Source organism: Phalacrocorax carbo, chromosome 16, assembly GCF_963921805.1.
Source record: "Phalacrocorax carbo chromosome 16, bPhaCar2.1, whole genome shotgun sequence".
NCBI classification, from domain to species: Eukaryota; Metazoa; Chordata; class Aves; order Suliformes; family Phalacrocoracidae; genus Phalacrocorax; species Phalacrocorax carbo.
This window is the reverse complement of record NC_087528.1, coordinates 5,772,749-5,791,906: the sequence shown is the minus strand read 5'-3', so window position 1 is coordinate 5,791,906 and position 19,158 is coordinate 5,772,749. Positions and strand designations below refer to the sequence as shown.

At 39.9% G+C, this 19,158-nt stretch overlaps 1 protein-coding gene across 11 annotated transcripts in view; it reads left to right on the top strand.

The window, feature by feature from the left end:
- Nucleotides 1-4,562: 4,562 nt before the first annotated feature.
- BPTF (bromodomain PHD finger transcription factor) overlaps nucleotides 4,563-19,158 on the top strand; it is a 57,695-nt gene continuing 43,099 nt past the window's right edge. For all 11 annotated transcript variants that reach the window (XM_064467345.1, XM_064467340.1, XM_064467347.1 and 8 more), the window contains exons 1-2: nucleotides 4,563-5,556; nucleotides 17,780-18,602. In XM_064467345.1, coding sequence (XP_064323415.1) covers nucleotides 4,578-5,556; nucleotides 17,780-18,602 — 1,802 coding nt within the window. In that variant the 5' untranslated portion in view covers nucleotides 4,563-4,577. The remainder of the gene's footprint in view (nucleotides 5,557-17,779; nucleotides 18,603-19,158) is intronic.

Below are 19,158 nucleotides of genomic sequence, written 5' to 3'. Positions count from 1 at the left end.
ACTTGATAGTTGAAGTCTCTAATTAGATTCTTCAGAGTTCTCTTATCTCCACTCAGGTTATGAACTATAGATGAACTCATTTGAGATTGCTTCTTTGATTTAAATATTTTTTAGTTGTCAAAGGCATCTTTGGACGATGTAAAAACACTTACAGACTTAGCTTAAATAGGAGAAGGAGCTTAAGTGTAGATACAGCGTTGTTACCCAACTCGCACTGCTTTCTCTCTCCTATGTGTCATGGTATCACAACTTGTTAGCATACCTTTTTGTGTCTTCCTTTCCAGTCCAACCACATCCTCTTATGAGGCTTTTTAAAAAAATAAGGGAGTGGGTTGTGTGTTGGTTAGTAGTTGAAATCTTGAATGATAATAATGTAATGCTATTTTGATGCATCTCATATCTGATAAGACCACCTGCATCCAGAAGCCGCCTACAGCTAGTGAGAAGGAAGAGGTATACAGCAGGAACTAGACCCCTTCCTCAAACGAAGAAGCAAAGCGCAGTTATTTAATAGGATGTCTTGTGACACTCTTTATCTCAGCACTGTCAGCTGAAGACAACTGTTTTCTCAAGCACAGAGGCTGCTCCTCTAGGGCAAGGTCTCCTGCACAGGCTTACAGAAAGGAGAGTTACTGGATCTCGGCATAATTAGCTGTATTTCATACATAAAGCTGTACTTTCTGCTTTAGAAATTTCTGAAGCTTTCTGATGTTGAAAGACAGCATCCAATATAGTTTCTGCTTTTTGAATACTCATCCCTTGAAATCTGGCCTATATGCATTTTGAAACTTTGGGGGAAGGAGAGAGGAGTATAAAAATAACATTCAGATAACATTTAATGCTGTGGACTTTGGAGTGAGTTTGACATGTCTTTAAGCTGACCATGCAACTGATAACTGCCAGCACAGCTCGGAGCAAGGATGGGATCTTGCCTGTTACATTGGAACAAAGAACTAACCTAGCTGAAAATAACTTCTCTATTTGGATAGTGATTTTTCTCTGATAGTGCTGATTTAAGCATATGTCACTGGACGCAGAGGAGCCATCCAGTTTGATTTTGAGCAGAATGTTGGAAATCACTGTTTGAATAAAAGGCTTGTTAACCTTTGTCAGGTTAAAGTTGCTTGAGAACGAACAGCATTTTTTCCTTTCTCTAGCTAGAGCTAGAACACAAGATTATTATGGCTGAAGTGCTAGAAGCATAACCTACTGAACTTTGGCTGTATAACTCTGAAACAGCTGCACACACTTAAAAGCCTCAAGCTTCTTTGGAAGTTGACATGTTCTAGTTGTATACACTGGTATCGGAGGTCAGTGCAAAATGAGTGTAAAAGTAAAATTAAAAAAGACTACACTGGACAGCTGAAGAATCATATAGCGGGGTGCTCCTTAGCACTGGCAGTAGTTGCTTTTAATTTTCTGATGAAAACTCATCTCCAATGTAAAATAAGAATGTTCTTGCCTACATCAGTGCTTGTTTTCTGCAAATACTTTTTCAAAGAGTGAATACCTCAAGTTAACCTCATCTATACTGCTTGTTCTGTACAGCTTGGATTCCGGCATTTCAAAGTATATCTTAGCTTTAGTTTTGTTTTGACTTTCTCCTTTAAAAAGTGATGAACTAAAGTTTTATGAAAATAATGCTTTTTGAAGGTATAACAGGTAGAAGCATCTATTGAATTGTACTTCTGATTAGGTAAACTGACTTGTTACAAACTACTTGTGGGACTAAATATTCATCTAAAACAAAGTTAATCTAGGATAGGGGAAAACGGGACAGGTAAGTATAATGCTGGATTTCTTGAAGTCTAGTGTAAAATGGATGGTTAGGGACAGGAGCCTTCAGAGGAGATAGCCTTAGAACAGCAAATGTGATGTCAAAAACTTCTTTTGATACTAATTTGATTGAATAGTAATACAATACATATAATCAGCATATTGATATACTTTTGGTTTTCATCACAATAAATAAAATGGTAATGTATTGCGTTACACCAGCAAAAGTCATGTAAACCCTTGCTTCCTCAGGCTGACTTTATTTAGCCTACAGCTGAGCTTGAGTCCAGCATTATGCGGCAAATCCTTGGTGTCTTATAAATGTGCATGTAACTGATTCTAGAGCTGAATACTTAAATTCAATCCTTAATACATATTATGAAGTAATTTGGAGGGAAGGACTGGACAAAAGCAGCTCAATAATTTAAGCAAGAGCATATGCTCACTTCTTAATAATGCCATCCAGCTGTAGGTTCTTAAGTTCTCTCCCTTACCCTTGGAGAAAGGAACCCATCCAGACAACAGCTTGGAACAACTAGGCTATTCATCTTCCCCTAAGTGCCTTTTGAAAGGAGCCTTTCTCTGTCTGTCTTGAGTAGGGAGGCAGTGTCGGGCCTCCTACCTAAAATTCCTCTTCCTGCTCTATTCAGTTCACTTACAAATATGCTCATTCAACTATACCAGCAGACTCAAAAGAGGAACTTCAAGTTCCTCATGGAGGTGTGTTTTGTTCTTGGGAGTGGACATGGGTAGGCGAGTAGGTTAAGGGATTATGGTTGATTTCTCTGTGCTGAGCTAAACTGTGTGTTGGAAAGGACTATTTTATAGTCCTGACTGTGAAAGTTAACATACCTCTCTATGCATCCATTTCTTTACCTATAAAATGAAAATTATTTACGTCCTGTTCAGTAAGCACTTCCACATCAACAACTGATAAATCTTAAATAAGAGATAGGATTAAGAGACAAGGTATTCTGGTTCACAGTATTCAAAAGCAAATGATTCTTAGTAGTTTTGCTGTACTCTAGGTACACAAAATCCACAGTATTTTAGAGATGTTAATGCTCTCATAATGCTACAGGCTGTATGAATATTAATGCAGTAGATGCACTAGATTCACAATGTATAGATAGCAGAACTCACAGGTCTTTCTTCCAAGATCGCAAAGGGAGATAATGAAATAACCTACCTATTCGTGTATTTAAAGAGTTACCACAGTCCTTTGCAACCTTGTAAGAGGTTGCAAAAAGTAGCCTGACATAAGCACTCTAAAGGTAACTATGAAAGATTCAGAGTACAAATTGAGTATGAAGGTGTAAATGGGTTAGGCAATGTTGTCTACTGCTGTTGCTGTGTCTGTATCATGCTGTGTCTAGAACATGGCTCTGAGCCTCTGCAGCTGTACTGCTGAATAGGAAAGAGTGCAGCTGGATATGAGAGTGCAAATTGGGCTAAACCCTGCTGTCTGGTGCCATTGTGACATTGTTGCTTGCTTGACACTGCAGCAGGTTTGTGGGTTTAATGAGGTTCTCAGCCTGAGCAACAAGTTAATGAACAAAAGGCACTTCAAAAATTGCTATAGAGGAATGCAAATTAAATTACACATTGGACATAGAGCTGGCATGCTTATGGCATGACCAGTATTGGGTTTTATATTGCACAGAAGCAAGGGGCTGAGAAAATGAAAATGAGAACACACTTATTTGCTAACAATAAGACTTCAAACTCTGGGATCCCAAAGTGGTGTAGATTTAGCAATGAAAAGAGGGCTGGTTATAAGAAACGCAAGATGTTTGTGAGCCTTAGGCTGACTTTCAATTTGTACTACTTTTCCTCAGGAAACTGATACCCTGAATTCAAGTGGTGGCATTAGAAACCCAACAGTGCAATTGGTGTATGTAGATTTTTTAGCCCTTTGCGGCCTCTGGCAATTGGGAAAACGAGAGGGAATACAAAATAGACGAAGCCCATCTCTTTTTTTGTGGGGCTAGGGACAAAAATGCGAATGGTAGGGCGCGGTGTGATCTCCTCAGTCTGTTTTGCTTTATACCGACCCTGGGTAGGTAACAGTGAGCTGTCAAAGGGTTTTAATTTCTTGTATCGTGGGCGAAGATGTAAAACACGGCAAGAGCTGGCCATGGCAGCGGTGAAGGGGGCCCGCTTGGTGCTGGGGGAGGGCGGCGGCCGCCGCCTCAGGGGGGTGAAGGAGGGAAATCTCTCCTGAGGGGGGACCTGGTGGCTCCGGTTTCGGCGGGCGCTGCGGCGGGGGGAAAGAGCTCTGTGGCGAGCCCCAGCCCGGGGCGGAGGGGCGGGAGAGCCCGTCGCCTACCTGCGCTCACCGCTGTCCCTGCCGGGGTGCGCAGCCGGCTGAGGCCGTGGGACCGGCGCTGAGGGGTGGCAGCCCGAGGGGCTGCCCTCAGGGCGCGGGTTGAGCACTGGGAGAGAGGACCGGTAACGGGCATCGCTATTCAGGCGTGGGGAGACGGTGAGTCCGGGGGGGGCGGGCACCCGGGGAGGGGGGGGCTGCGGCTGCGGGGCAGCTTCAGGCGCCGGCGGGGGAGCGTGGCGGGGCGCCCCGGGAGCGCCCGGGGCTGAGGGGGAACCCTCGTGGTGGGCGGGGGCGGCGGGGCAGCGCCTGGTGACACGTGGCGGTGAGCCGAGAGGGGACGCGGGGACACAAGCACGCCGTGTGCCGGTCGGGGGGAAGGCGGCAAAGGGAGCGCGGAAGCAGCAGCGGGGCAGCCTGAGGGGCGGCGGAGCGGGCGGGGGGCGCGGAGCCGCCCCAGCGCGCCGGCTCCAACATGGCTCTCGCGGCCGGGGGCGGCGGCGCCCCCTGGCGGCGGCTGGCGGGCGCGGCCGGTCACGTGAGGCGCTCGGGGCCTGCTGCCGCCGCCGCTTCCCCCAGTCAGAGCGGAGCGAGCCGAGGCAGAGACGAAGAAACAAGATGGCGGCCGGTGGCGATCCGGAGCGGGACGCCGGCAATTCGGATTGAGCCCTCGGCCCTCACAGCTCGGCGGCCCCCCTCCCCGGCCCGGATCCCTCGCAGGGGGGGGAGCTTCCCCGTAGCCGCCTGTCCGGACTCCGAGCGCCCTCCCGAGCCTTCCTTCCCCCTCCCTTCCCCCCTCGGCCAGCGCCCAGAGATGCGGGGCCGGCGAGGCAGGCCGCCCAAGCAGCAGCAGCCGGCGGCGGCCACCGCTCAGGCGAGCTCCCCGGCTCCGCCCGCCCCGGCGGGCCCCATCGGGGGGCTGAGGTCCCGGCAGCGGGGCAGCAGCCGCGGCAGGTGGGCGACATCGGCCCAGGCGGAGACGGCGGGGCCCAAACAGAAGGGAGCCGGGGCTGCCCAGGCCTCTTCCCCCGCCACCGCCTCCCCCAGGGGGGGCAGCAAGAGGAAGGGAGGCAGCGGCAGCAGCAGCACCCCTGGTGGGGGAGGCAGCAGCGGTAAGGGTAGGGGCAGGGCTGGGGCTGGAGGAGCAGGGGGAGGAGGCGGAGGAGGCAGCTGCAACAGCCAAGGCAGGGCTGCCTCGTCCAGGAGGAGCATCAGCAAAGTGGTGTACGATGATCATGAGAGTGAAGAGGAGGAGGAGAGCATGGTGTCCGAGGAGGAAGAGGAGGGAGACCCCGAGGATAACCAGGACTCCGAGGAGGAAGAGGAGGAGGAGATAATGGAGGAGGAGGACGACGACGACTCTGACTACCCTGAAGAGATGGAGGATGAAGACGATGCCAGTTATTGCACTGAGAGCAGCTTCAGGAGCCACAGCACCTACAGCAGCACCCCAGGTAGAGAGTCAGTGGGATGAACTAAAACAAGTCGAGGGCACCCCACATGCTCCCTCTAGGTTTGCAAATACAGTCCGCACGCATTCTTCCTCCCATGCGTGTATGTAAGGGATGCCTGCAAGCACTCACAGGGAGAGAGGGGTATGCAAATTAACGACTGGCAACCCCACGGATGCAGGGAACATTAGAAGATGCTTACAAACACATCCACTGAGAGGAGGGAGGGAGGGAGGGCAGTACATGCTGTAACAAGGGGGTGCTTTGCAAATATGCATGGGGATTCTGGTGACTGCAGAAATGCATGATACACCAGAACGTGTTGCAAACAATGTCAGAAGTGTGTGGAGCGTTCACTTAATATTTAAAAACAAGGGAAACAAGATGTATGCCTTGCAAAGAGGTCCTTTCAAGTATATACAGGAAAGGATGGCTTGTGCTTGCAGATATAACTTGATGTTAAAAGGAAAGGAAGCACATGCAACTTGAAGTGGCCTAAAAAAAAACCCCTACCATAAACACTGAAAATTTTCAGGCTCTTGAAATCAGAAGTATAACTGGATCCAGCATTTACTGGCTTTAAGACAGAACTAGCTTTCCAAGGAGGGAAATGAGGTGCATTGTTCAAAATGGAGATTGCATTGTTATAGTTTGGGGAAAAGTGCACAGGGCCTCATTGCAAGGGTGTAAACCTAGTTTTAGTTAAACACAGATTGAAAGGTAGAGGTTGAGTCTAAAGTCTTAGGTTTAAATACTGCATTTATCTTAAGATATGGCAACCTTTAAAACTCATGTTGGGGTTCAAAATTTTTAAACATTGTGATTATCTTTTTTAACCTCTAGTGGCAAATTTGGGCTCAAATTTTTAAGGCCTGTACTTCTGTTTGTCCTTAATTAGTTCATTAACCATGTGAGTTTCAAGCTTCAAAAATTATTTTATTTAAATTTAAGCACTTTGGATTTATGTGAACTCATTCCAGAAAGGAATTCAAGCTTAGGATAAATTTTTTTAGAAATCTCTGAACCAGGAGAGTGGTTAAACTTGGGGATAACCTAGGAGTGTTTCTGACTTGGGCTACAGGATAGCAAACGCTGCTGATGTACAAGTATTTGGCCAGTTTGGAAAGGGGGGAGGAACAGGTTGTTGGTGTAAATGCGTTGCATCTTAATTAAAAAGGAGTGTAGTTCTGAGTAGTTAGCTGATGACTTCTTAGAAGAGGGAAGTATTGGCTACTAAATGTGTCAATTTTATTTTGGTGAGTTAATGGTATGAGCTCATTATGTGACTTCATAATAGTTCTTTTAAAAACTCTGTCTATATATATATATTTTTTTAAATCTATATCCATATGCTCAGGAACTAAAATGAATCAAAATACGTATGTACATTACTAAATGAATTTAATTTAGCGATAATTTTTTTAAGGTGTTAGTTTACCTGTTGCAGGGATGTTCTGCAATCAAATTGAAATTTTCGAATATTTATTACTTTAAAGATTGAGGTCTGGCTTCACAGAAGAAAAAAGCTAAAGTACTCTCTTGACTTTTAACTCTTCGGTTTCTGCTTAGTTGTGGTAACTTTAATTTTTATTACTTTTGGGGGGGCTGCTTTTGTCAGGAAAATAATATTTTTATGATTTTAGTTGACTAGGTCAGGAAAATGTTTTTTACATGAACATCCAGGTTCAAAATGAGTTCTACGCAGTATGGGTGTATTCAATTTTTGAATACTTAAGTATTTTGGCAAATAAGAAGATACCTCTCTGTGCATTGCTGTGCAAGCGTAGACAGGTTTTATGTGGTATTTAGGTGTATTGGAAACCATTTTGATAATTTATATGTTTATTTCTCACTTGGTCACGGTAACTTCAGTTAACTTTTTAAAGATAAGTTTAACTGTTAGCATTTTTCATCCTTATGTGCTTTTTTTTATACTGTTTGATAGATAAAACATCTATGTTGCTATTTTGGCAATTAATAGGCAGTCCTCATTAGTTCAGTATTTGCCTAAAGGTCTCCCTTCCTCCTTCCCTCTCTCCCAGACATGCTGTTGCCCTTTTGCAAAGAAAGTACGAACTTTTCATTCGTTCAGCTCAGTCTGTGTCTCATTTCTGCTGAGCAAATATCTATGTTGTGAGCACTGCTACACAGTGGTGGCACTAATTGAAATCTTACCATAATCTGGGAAGAGATACTTGACATTATAACAGTACTAATAGGCAAGGAAAGATTCACCTAACCTCAGTATCTTTCTCTAACAGCGGCCAGTGCAGAGAAGAGCGTTAGGAATAGGGCAGGCATACAGTGAGACGTCTTCAGAGTTCCTCCATGGGCTCCAGTGCTCTTTGACTCAGGTGCATGCTGAGCCGGAACTGGTCTTTAGCTGTGTTTAGATAAATGTGGGCTTTTTTTTTCTTTCATATATTTGTCTTCAAACCAGCCAAATTGTAATATACAGTGATAAAGTTCCTGTGGTCACCTGGAGGGCTTGAAGGAGGGTCTCCTCCAGTCTTTTAAACTGGCCCCAGACAGTATCATGGGTTGCCCGCTGGGTTTTTCCTACTAGAAGAGTTGATGAACAATCGTTCTCTACTTATCTTCCCTCAATCGCATGCAGCCTGAATTACTACCACTTTCAGGGTGTAGTCTTAAGGGTTGAAGAGCTTATTTTTTGCGAGCAGGGATTTGAACAGTTGCAATCCCAGTCAAACTTTCCTACCAACTAAGATTTTACACGTAAATCCCATCTCCCTTAAACTGGTGACAGACTTTGTATGGCTTTTTCAAACTTACATTGAACAGTTAATTAAAACATCATAGTGCAATGTCACTAGCAAAGAAAAGCTCGGTTGTTGTGCTCTGCTGGTGGTTTTATGATGCATCTTGAACTTAGATGTAGGAGTACTTTTCTACTATACTATTATTAAAGTATTTAAAGAAGCAAAATCTTAGGAATGGTATAACACCTTAATAATGGTACAGTAAAAGCTTATTGTGTGAATGCATATGATATTTATCATTGCTTTTTCCTCTGCTGGATGGACTTTTGGTAGAGGGATTTTTTTTGTGTGTGTGTGCGTAACGTCTGTCCCTTCTCTCTTATCCCATTGTATCCCCAGAAGGTAGATATGCTTTTAGGATAGGTATCCTATATATCTTGTATCACTAAGCGTTTTTGCCATTACCTGTCTGCTGTAAGTTCTACTTTAGGCTTGTCACAATTGCATTATAGATATCAAGTAGTTTCTGTATGTTGCAGAATTTTCAAAGAAGGATTAAATCAAGATGCCTAGAAGTCCTTCATTTTTTCTGTTTCTTTTTTTTTCTTTGTCAAAAACTTGGAAAACTAGCTTTAGGAAGAGCTGTACGTCTAGATTTTGACTGAGATAATAATCAGTCTATCTAACAAGAAAATGCACAGCAGTGGAGTTGAGACAAAAGATTTATCTTAAAATAAATTAAATAAAATTTTTAGATGGATTTTGCTAGTCTGAGCATTTACAGTGATTGACCATCACTTCTGTTAACCAGTTATTTCACCAGTGTGCTTCTACCTTCAGAGTGAAAGAATTTAACTGGAAATGAGGTGCTGCATTTTGTGTGTCTGGTAATTTTATATTTTAACACGTTTTCATGCTCTTGAAGAATTGTTTAAGTGGAGACATTGAGATAGTAAGATATGCAGCCTCCTTTGTCTGTTGTGTGAGAAGATTTACCAGCCTCCCAAACATCTTACCTAGGGTACCCTGTTCTCTAAATTAAATCTGGCATGCTCTTATTTTACCATTCAGTAATCTGAACTTTGATTTGTACTCTAGAGGAACTATCACTAGTTTATCATGCCAGTCATGAAAATCTAGAGGAGACAAGTTCTAGGAAAGAAATTGTGTAGAAGGCCAAAGGAGTAAATCTGTGGCTGATTGTGTTGTATTGACATGCAAATTTGAAGTTTATCTGAAGAGAGCATTTGTCACTTCATTCATCTTTCTAAGAAGCTCTTTATCAAAGTTTGTATTTTGTAGAAGGTAGGATAATTTGATGTACCGCAGATGAGTTTAAAAGTTGTGCAAACTTTTTTGTAGGTCTGCAGTAAAATTCCATAGCTGACCATTTTATTGCGTAGAACTGGTGTAAGGTGAATAAATGTGGATTTTAGGAGACTGGGACTGGGTCTCAGGGCTCACTAACTTCAGAAATCAGTTGCAACTTATCCTGAGCGTGTCCCAAGTAAGAAATTTTCTGTCAGAACGTTGCTGAAAATCATTATGTTAGTGCTACTTTGGGGTTTTTTTGGTTGGTTTGTTTTTTGTGTGGTTTTTTTTTTTGTTTGTTTTCCCTCTGGGTTCTAGACACAAAAGGGCTGTGACTCTGAGTACTTTCAGAATGACAGTGTTGGATCTCATCTGCTACTTGTCTTGCATTAGTTTTCCAAATGTTAAAGTGATGCCTTAGAATATAGGGGGTTTGTATTCCTGGCTCCTGCTTAATATAAAATGAGTAGAGAATCCTAGTTTGATTTAGAACTGTGCTATTGACAGATGTACAAACTGAAAATATAAAAAGCCAAAAGTTTTAAAGCTTTAAAACAGTTTTTAAAGAACACAGAGACCTGATTTTGTACTATGCAAGGCAGTAGTCAAACTTAGACATGGAGCACATGTTGAGAATTTCTGCAGTATGAGTGCTCTCAGGAAGATGCTCTCAGGATCTAGTCTAGTAACTTGTTATTTTTTCACTTTGTACTTCAACTTCCAAAGCTTTTGTGGTGCTTGAAATGTCTCATAGTTAATGTCAGTTTAGATTTTAATCTGGTTTGTGTTTTAGTTTTGGGGTTGGTTTTTTTGGTTTGTTTGTGGGTGGTGGGGTTTTTCTTTTTTCCAGGCAAAATAAAGAAATTTGGGTTAGGTACCATTGTTGCAGACCAATATTCAAATCAGAGCTGCACTTACAAGTAGTTACAAATGCATCTTACTCATTCAGAAAATTTTTCTGGAAGAGATTATTTGACTTGTGAATATTAGAAACATATTGATTGTCATGTTGACATTTTTAAAAGGGGAAAAAAGTGTTTTGTATAAGTCAAAGCCTTTAATTTTGGCCCATCCCAAGAAAAAGATTTAGATTTTTCTATTTTGGTACTGCTTTTCATAATATATTCTCATTTTGTGTTAACCTGATTCATTTTACTGCTTTTTCTTCTTTGGTGTAAGCTGAGCAAATGCTCTCCCAAGAGATTGACTTTTAATTAAGGAACCGGTTTGGATAATGCTGTGACAAACGTGGCTATATCCAGTTTATGCATTCTCCTGTGAAAACGAAGAAATTTTCATCAAATGTTTTTAGTTTGCTCGGTGATATCTAATAAGAACTTTCACGTTCCTGTACATTCTAATTTTAAATTTGCCTGGTGCAAAATAGTAATATGGGAGACCAAATGTCTGATTCTTGTTATGTTTATTAAAACCAAACAAAAATAAGATAGTTGTAGTGAGTTTAGAAGGGCAGTCAAAAGCCAAAATTTTGAGGAGGAAGGAAAACGTAGGAGAGGGCATCTTCTCTAAGGAGTACTCATGCTTCCCAGGACATCATACAACTGCCAATTGGTCTTTGTGTTGAGAAGTTTCTGTTCTGACTCGTAATCTGGAAAACCAACCTAATTCTATTTTACTAAACATGGACTTTTTAGTTTGACTTGACTTGTGGAGCTTGAAGCCAAAACTAATCTCTTTTGCGGGGCAAATGGAAAGTCTTTGAAGTCTCTTCACTTGCTGGGGTCAATTTTGTGGAGTGTGCCTGTGGGGGATTTGTCCTGTATTTCCTGCCCTCGCCTCCTGTGACAGATTACTGAAGTATCTGAAACTCAATGGTCTGTCTCTTCTCTCCCCTGTTCTCTGTCAAGTTTAACCTCTCTGCTGCAACTGTGAACAGGAACTCTAAGCTGGAGTCTTGGTGCCCAGGTGCTGAGGAATTATGAGGAAGGGAAAGTTTTTAGAGAAGAGAAATGAGAAGTTGTGAGCTTTCTAATCAAGAAATGGTGGAACCATTGTTTATTTTTCAGGTCGTACCAGTGCAGCTACCACTCTCACTGTTTAAACAAGACAGTGGTTCTGACACAATATTTGCTATGTAGGAGCTCCATCCACTAGTCCATTATTGAAACAGTTGGGCTGAAAGGCTATGTTTACTAGTACTGTACATCTGGAGTGAAGGGATATGTAACATAAGTGAGACATGGCAAAACTGGATTTTTTTTTGTTAAGCTACATGCATATGCTAAGTGGAATACAATGAAAGGAAAAAGAGCATGAAAGTCGTATTTGGTCATGGTACAACCTTTCTGTATTCTGGACACTGCTGTAAATAGTTCATTCAAATACTCGCTTTTAAAACTGTCTACATAAACCAGAGATATATTAAAGATTATTATAGTATTTTTAAGCTCCATATCTTCCTGTGGTAAAGTGTTAGAGAATAGATGTGACTTTCCCTTCTTTCAGTCTGTGAATGCAAATGAAGACAAAATTTTCAGTCCTTTTGAACCCCACTTCATTTCTAAGTTTTGAAAGGGTCAGCATTTGAACCAAACAGGTTAAATAGATGGAAATTAAAAAAAAAAAAAATGAAGTAAGGGTTTGGGTTTAAGTGTTTCAGTAAATTCTGGGTTTGGCTGCTCAGCCTGTTATAAAGTGTTACTGAAATGAAGTTCAGTAACTTCATTTTTATTTCGAATATCATTAGTGTGTTTTGCTTAAATATTTGTAATATAAATATTTTAATAGATTATGGTAAGTGTAGACTATAATTATCAATATCTATAATTAAATGTGCCATGTGAATAAAATTGTTTACTCTTTAATCTTAATTACAGGCAGCTCTTCAACTAGAGAATTCAAAATAGGGAGAGGCAACCACTGCAGACTACTTCATCACTTTTGGAGACAACTAGTGAAGGAATGTGATTTAAAAGAAGCGTATGCTAGATAGAAGTATAATGCTGAGACATTCAAGATGATCTGGATCCTGTAAATAGTCCAGTCGTGGCAGCAGGAGGCTATTGGCAGATCAATTTATCCTTCCAAATAAAGCTGTGGAATTTGAATGGCGTAGAAGTGGACATTTTTCTCTTTTTGTACTGGCTCAAACTTGAAGGTGGAATTTGATTCAGGGATTTGGTTAATATGCAGAAACGATCTTAGAAGTATACAATTTACATGTAATAACACGAGTCCATTTTGGGGAACTTCAGTGTGAGTAAATTGACTTTCTTTAACTGAGAGTAGATACATCTAGATACCATTTAAAGTCTAGTAAGTCAGGTGATGCTGGTCCTTAAAGGACTGCTGCTGGTACACCTACTCTGGAATCCTCGTAATGTTTTTTGTTTTTAGACAGAGTAGTACACATTGCATTTTTAATTTAAAACAAAGAAACCTGCTGCTACAGTAAGAGATTTCTGCAAATGTGAAATTGTTCAGAGCAAATCATAAAAATTATTTGTCCAAAGTTATTTAAACTCTACCAAGAAAAAATGAAAAATATTAATGGTAGTAGGTGATGTAGTAATATGAAGTTAAGAAAAGAAAGCAACAATGTAATTCTGTTGACTGCTCAGTGTGGTCATTGCACTGGATGTATTATACTATTTTGCTTCCATATATTATTTTAAATACATACTAATGTAATGCACATATGTACCTGTGTCCCAAATCAAAATAAATGTTTTTTATTGTGTAATCATATTATATAGTTTACAGAAGCTTGCATTTATCTCTTAAATATTTAAATTGAGGTCATTACATTTATTATTTTTTAATCAATTAAATTTGAATTAACACATTTTCTCACAGACAGTCAGAATTCCCTGTGGAGGGCAAAATCCATGATGAATGACAAGAAGTAAAAAAAAGTTGTCAAATCCTAGAATCTCTAAAATAATTAAAAGTAAAATAAAATAATCTGACCATACAAATGTTTGATGAGATGAAAGTTTTTTTTGTTTTGTTTGTTTTTCTGCCAGTGAATGTCAAATTCAAGCATTGGACAATTTGCCTTGTGGAAGAGAGAGTTTCCTTGAAAATGGAGAGCTCGAAAAGTTGGATATATTTATTGTAGGAAAGGTTTTTCAAAATTTGAGGGATATTTTTTGTGTATATGAAGAACAGTTGGGTAAACATGAACTGTGATCTTCAAAACCTTCACAGAAGATGAAACTGCTTCTATGAATGTGAGGCTGTATGGGCTGTCAGAACACTGCAGATAATTAGCAATGATGAAATTATCAGAATTGCAAACATGACTAGAGTCTTTATTTGGAGGTCAAAACTGCCTGCGTTCAGCTGTCTGAGCTAGTGGCAAGGGAGGGGGTTATCCACCCAGCCAGTAGAAAGCAAAAAAACTTCACCTCAAACCAGAAACTATAGCACTTCAACATCTTTATATCATATTCCATTGGCTTACACTTCTAATTTAAGTTCAACAGCCAGAGTGCCTCAAAATTTATGAGCACCTTGGCAGAGAACGTCCATCTTTTTCACTGGAGATTAGACTGCTTGGTTATGTTGATTTGACTGGGGGGGACACGTGTTTTGGTTTTTAAAGGTACCTGGAGTGCTTCATGAGAATGCAGTTTATGCGTGAAACAGTAATACGTTTAAGCATAAATTGTTTGCAATTTCTGAATTTCCAAATCACACTTCATGATTCTTCAGAGTTCTAGACTGCAAGTTCTCTTGAACCTGCATACAGCAAATGTCAATAACAAATTGGAAGTGAAATTGGGGGGGAGCAACCTAGATTTGAAATATTGTGCAACCAAGCCATTCAAGAAAAATATGCCTGGGTACCATTTCTTTCTAAAATATTCTGCATCTTTAAATACTGTCCCTTTTTAGCTCTGAAAACCAGACTATATGCAGTGCAGAATTGTTCAAAGCAGTTCAGTGTTTGAAAAGATAAATTATTTGAGCTCTTGAGATGTGGTGGGTGATTTGCAGTATGGATTGGGAGTGTTGAGTGGTGTGATAGAGTAACTGTGCTGCGCATCGTGAGGCATAACTCAGAAGTGGCAGACAAATGAAGAATGCATGTTATGACGCAATATGGTTTTCCTTATTGTCTAGACTATTAGTTTTACAGTTACTTTTAAAATTTCTGTGCTTTATACCAAAGCAAACATGAAAATACATAAATTGATTTAAATAGAAAGATGAAGAGTGGTGTGAATAATGCAACCACACAGTTACGCTGTACTTGCACCAAAGTAGAATTCTTAATGGTATTGTGACATACTTTGTGTCCTGACAACGTGTTTATTCTAGACCTCTAATTGTACCAATATGCTTCCTTTTATAAGAGGAGTATTAGAGGATTTTTTTAACTTCTGTGGAAAATATTAGGAATGCATTGTTTTAAGGTTCTTTTTGCTTCTCCTGTTAGATTGATGTAACAAGTATACCAGTTTATCTCTTGTAAAAGAGAGATGAACAAACATGGTATATGGGGAATCTTTTTTTTTTAATGAAGGATAAAAATAACGCATAGGACAATTATAATTTTGTTCTCAGAGTGGAAAATCTCAACAGAAGAGAGGAAATAAGGAGCCTTTACTTCTTTCAGCAGTGTTCCTTCATTCTAGTTTATCTTTGCTTGAAATTACCGGGGGCTTTGTCACTTCTGATTAATTTAGGTAAACCGGGGTCATCGTTCTTGCCACTTTCTTTCTTGAAGGGTCGTTTCTTTGATGGCTTTACTGTGTGACACGCGTTTTTCTGCTACAATTGCAAACACTGAAAAGAATCCCAGTTTATAGCTCTGCCAGCTTTTTGTGATATTTGGACTCTGTGCAGACCATTAGTGATTTCAGAATATCTGTTTTGCATTGGTGTTGTCTTGCATGACCGCCTACTAGGACTGATCCTATGCCATCCTGAAATATTGAAGGAAGCTTCAGGACCCTATAGTAATTTAATCTGTGAGTGTGCATGTGCGTGTGTTTTCCTTTGGGGTCTTTAATTAAACCACCTCTGGTTTATGCATATATGATTTTTGGATCATGATGCAAGAAAAGTTGGGTTTGATCTAGATATTTCTTGCTGTAGGAACACTTGCTTTGGGCCTGGCTGTGATACTCCTGTGTTTTTGTGTGTTTGCCATGATTAAACATTTTCCACTGATTTGTGCAGAAGCATATTGGAAAATGGTCATACAAGCATTCTTTCATTTTTCCACAGTCAGAACTCAAACTTAACTAAACTTGGAAATTTTTTTATTCACAGATGATGTTGACCCATTACTTCTGTAATGGAAACATCTCGCAGTTCATCTTCTATATTGTTTCAGAGTGTCTGATATGTTGAATAAGGTTTCATTCTTTGTTGTTGAGAGGGAGAGCTGTATCTTGTGTCATCTTGCCATGATTTATTTTTCTTCTGGAATCATTTGGCAAACTGTCTATTATGTATCAAGATGTTTCTTAAAGGTAGCTTTTCTTTTGGGTAACTTCTTTTTCCCCTTTTCAATGTGCTGAAGTTTTAACAATGGTGTTTTCAGATTCAGAAGGATCTGTCTTTGGGTATCTGCCTGCTTTAGCAGGTCTTCCCCCACCCCCTGCCACTCCCATTAGACTTATTTCCTGTATTTATGGGACTATTGGAGGGAGTAGGGTGGGTTGAACAAATGCCACAGAGAACCATTTCCTCTTAATGGTAACATCCAAGATGACTGGAACTTACTTTAGCTCTGAATTTTTGAACGAATTTTTGGAGTGTCTGTTATTCACAGAATTTGACCAAGAAATCATTAACGTGACGTTTAAAATTCCAGAATACTGGTTGTGTCACTCTTCAGCCTCAGATCACACAATGTGTAATATATATCATTCTTTCATAAAGTGTGCATGTGAAATTGCTGTCATGGAGAACTTCCCTTTTCGTTTTAATTTTCTCTGTGAATAAAATGCATCCTGCCAACCACTCTTCTGTGTAGAATTGATAATTATGAAATTTAGTTGTTGACCAGAATCTTATTATGCTTACCAGAGGACCTAAACCCAGTTTTCATCTCTGTTCTTGGTTTAAAACCAAGATGATGGTTTTATGATTAGTTTTTGAGATTGTCTAAACTTAATTAGGTTTGTTGTTTTTTTTTTTAAAAGGAAGTAGGTTTAATGAGTGCATCCTAGTACTTCAACAGATAGCTGCAAAATAGTTGCATGTAGCTGGATGCTTTTTCATTATTTTGATGGAAGATTGAAATATTTCGTCTGCCTCAGTAGTGCCATGTACAGAAACTTTCCTCTTCTGTTTTTCTTTATGCTTGCAATTAAGCATAGTGGAATTAAAGGGAAGAAAGTGTAGCATCTCATCTGAATTAGCATCTGAGATTTAATTAATTATGTTCAGTGTCTTGTCTTTTAGGTAGTGAAACAGCTCGTCAGATTAGCTGTTTGTGTTAGGCTTTGTCCTTCCATAATTCTGCCTCCTTCTCATTCTGTGGTTCTCTCTCATTTTATTGAAGCCATGGGGGTAGTTTGGGTTTTGGGTTGGGTTTCTGGTTTTGCTATTTTTTTTAAATTGGGAGTTCCTGAAGCATTTTCATAAAACATCACATTTAACTTTTGTTTCTGGTTTGTAGGTATCCAGGAGAAATTTTCTAGTTAGAAAGCAGTGGATAAAGTGATTTAGTTTCTCTTTTGTATTTTAATTTGGTTGAAATTGATGTCCTAAGACTTCTGCTTGAAATGAAACTTCTTGTATACTATTGCTGTGTAGGAGAATAGCTTGCAGTATTTTAATACAAAATGCCTGTTGCTCTAACCTTGATACTTCAAGTTTAAACTTAAAATTCCAAGAAGAAATTATAAACTAGTCATGATGAATAAAAATGAGAAAAATATCTAAATTAATATTTTTGTCTGAGGGAAATGTCTTTTTAACTAATTTAAACAATTGAATTTCTAGACATAATTTTAAAGATTCAGTAGATATAAATTATATGGGAAATGCAACTGCTTAAGTGTCTAACGCAAAATTTCAGATACCTTGTGTATTTTATTTTCATGTTGTTAATTAAAGTATAAATTATTGGCTGAGTTGTCACATTTATGTAACTGAAGATGTGATCCCTTAATTTGCGATAGTGTAGAAAGTTGGACAGAATCATTGATGATAGATGTTTAGACGTGTTGACCTGTGAATGGCAAAATTCTTATTGTTGTTTTTTATTCCAGGTAGGAGAAGACAGAGAGTGCATCGTCCTCGTTCTCCAATATTGGAAGAAAAAGATATCCCACCCTTGGAGTTTCCTAAATCCTCAGAGGACTTAATGGTGCCTAGTGAGCATATAATGAATGTTATTGCCATCTATGAGGTACTAAGGAACTTTGGCACTGTTTTACGCCTCTCTCCTTTTCGTTTTGAGGACTTCTGTGCTGCTCTGGTAAGTCAAGAGCAGTGCACACTTATGGCAGAGATGCATATAGTGCTCTTAAAAGCAGTTTTACGTGAAGAAGACACTTCAAATACTACCTTTGGACCTGCTGACCTCAAAGATAGCGTTAATTCCACTTTGTATTTCATAGATGGAATGACGTGGCCAGAGGTTCTGCGGGTATATTGTGAGAGTGACAAGGAATACCATCATGTTCTTCCTTACCAAGAGACAGAGGACTATCCTTATGGACCAGTAGAGAATAAAATCAAAGTTCTGCAGTTCTTAGTGGATCAGTTTCTTACAACAAACATTGCACGTGAAGAGTTAATGTCAGAAGGTGTTATTCAGTACGATGATCATTGTAGGGTTTGTCACAAACTTGGGGATTTGCTTTGCTGTGAAACTTGTTCAGCGGTGTACCATTTGGAGTGTGTGAAACCACCTCTTGAAGAGGTACCAGAAGATGAATGGCAGTGTGAGGTCTGTGTAGCACACAAGGTGCCTGGAGTAACTGACTGTGTTGCTGAAATCCAAAAAAATAAACCATACATTCGCCATGAACCTATTGGATATGACAGGCATAGACGAAAATATTGGTTCCTCAACAGAAGAATCATTATGTAAGTAAGCATTCAGTATTTTCTGAACAATAATATTGTATTGAGCGTATTGTTAATATATCCTGTAAGTTGCTGTTGCCATTTAGAATTGTTCTTTCTTTAGATGATACCGTTGCTTGCTGTTTTGTAAGTAGATTTCTAAAGACCATGTAATTAATCCATCAATTTTCTCCAAAATAAATATTCTCATAATCTATATATAATAAAAGGGGGAAAAAACCCAGGGCCTCCGGCTTAATTTTAATGTGCCTAAAACATATGAATATGAGGAAAAGAAAGGGATCTCTCCAGTTTCTTGTAAAAGTTACTGAAAAGTAATTTAACTCTGTGATCACATGCTGTGTAGGCCACTAGTTTTGGTACGCTATCAGCTGCTTAGATAGTATTTGGTGGTTAGATACTGGTACTAGTTTGATGGTCTGCCTTTGAAGTGAAGACTTTCAGAGGCACTTGAAGGTATTTCCAGTATCTATTAACTAGAAATGCAGATAATGTTGTATGTGAACACTTTTGTAGGTATAAGCAAAGTCTAATATCAAGAAATGCCTGTCTTCAA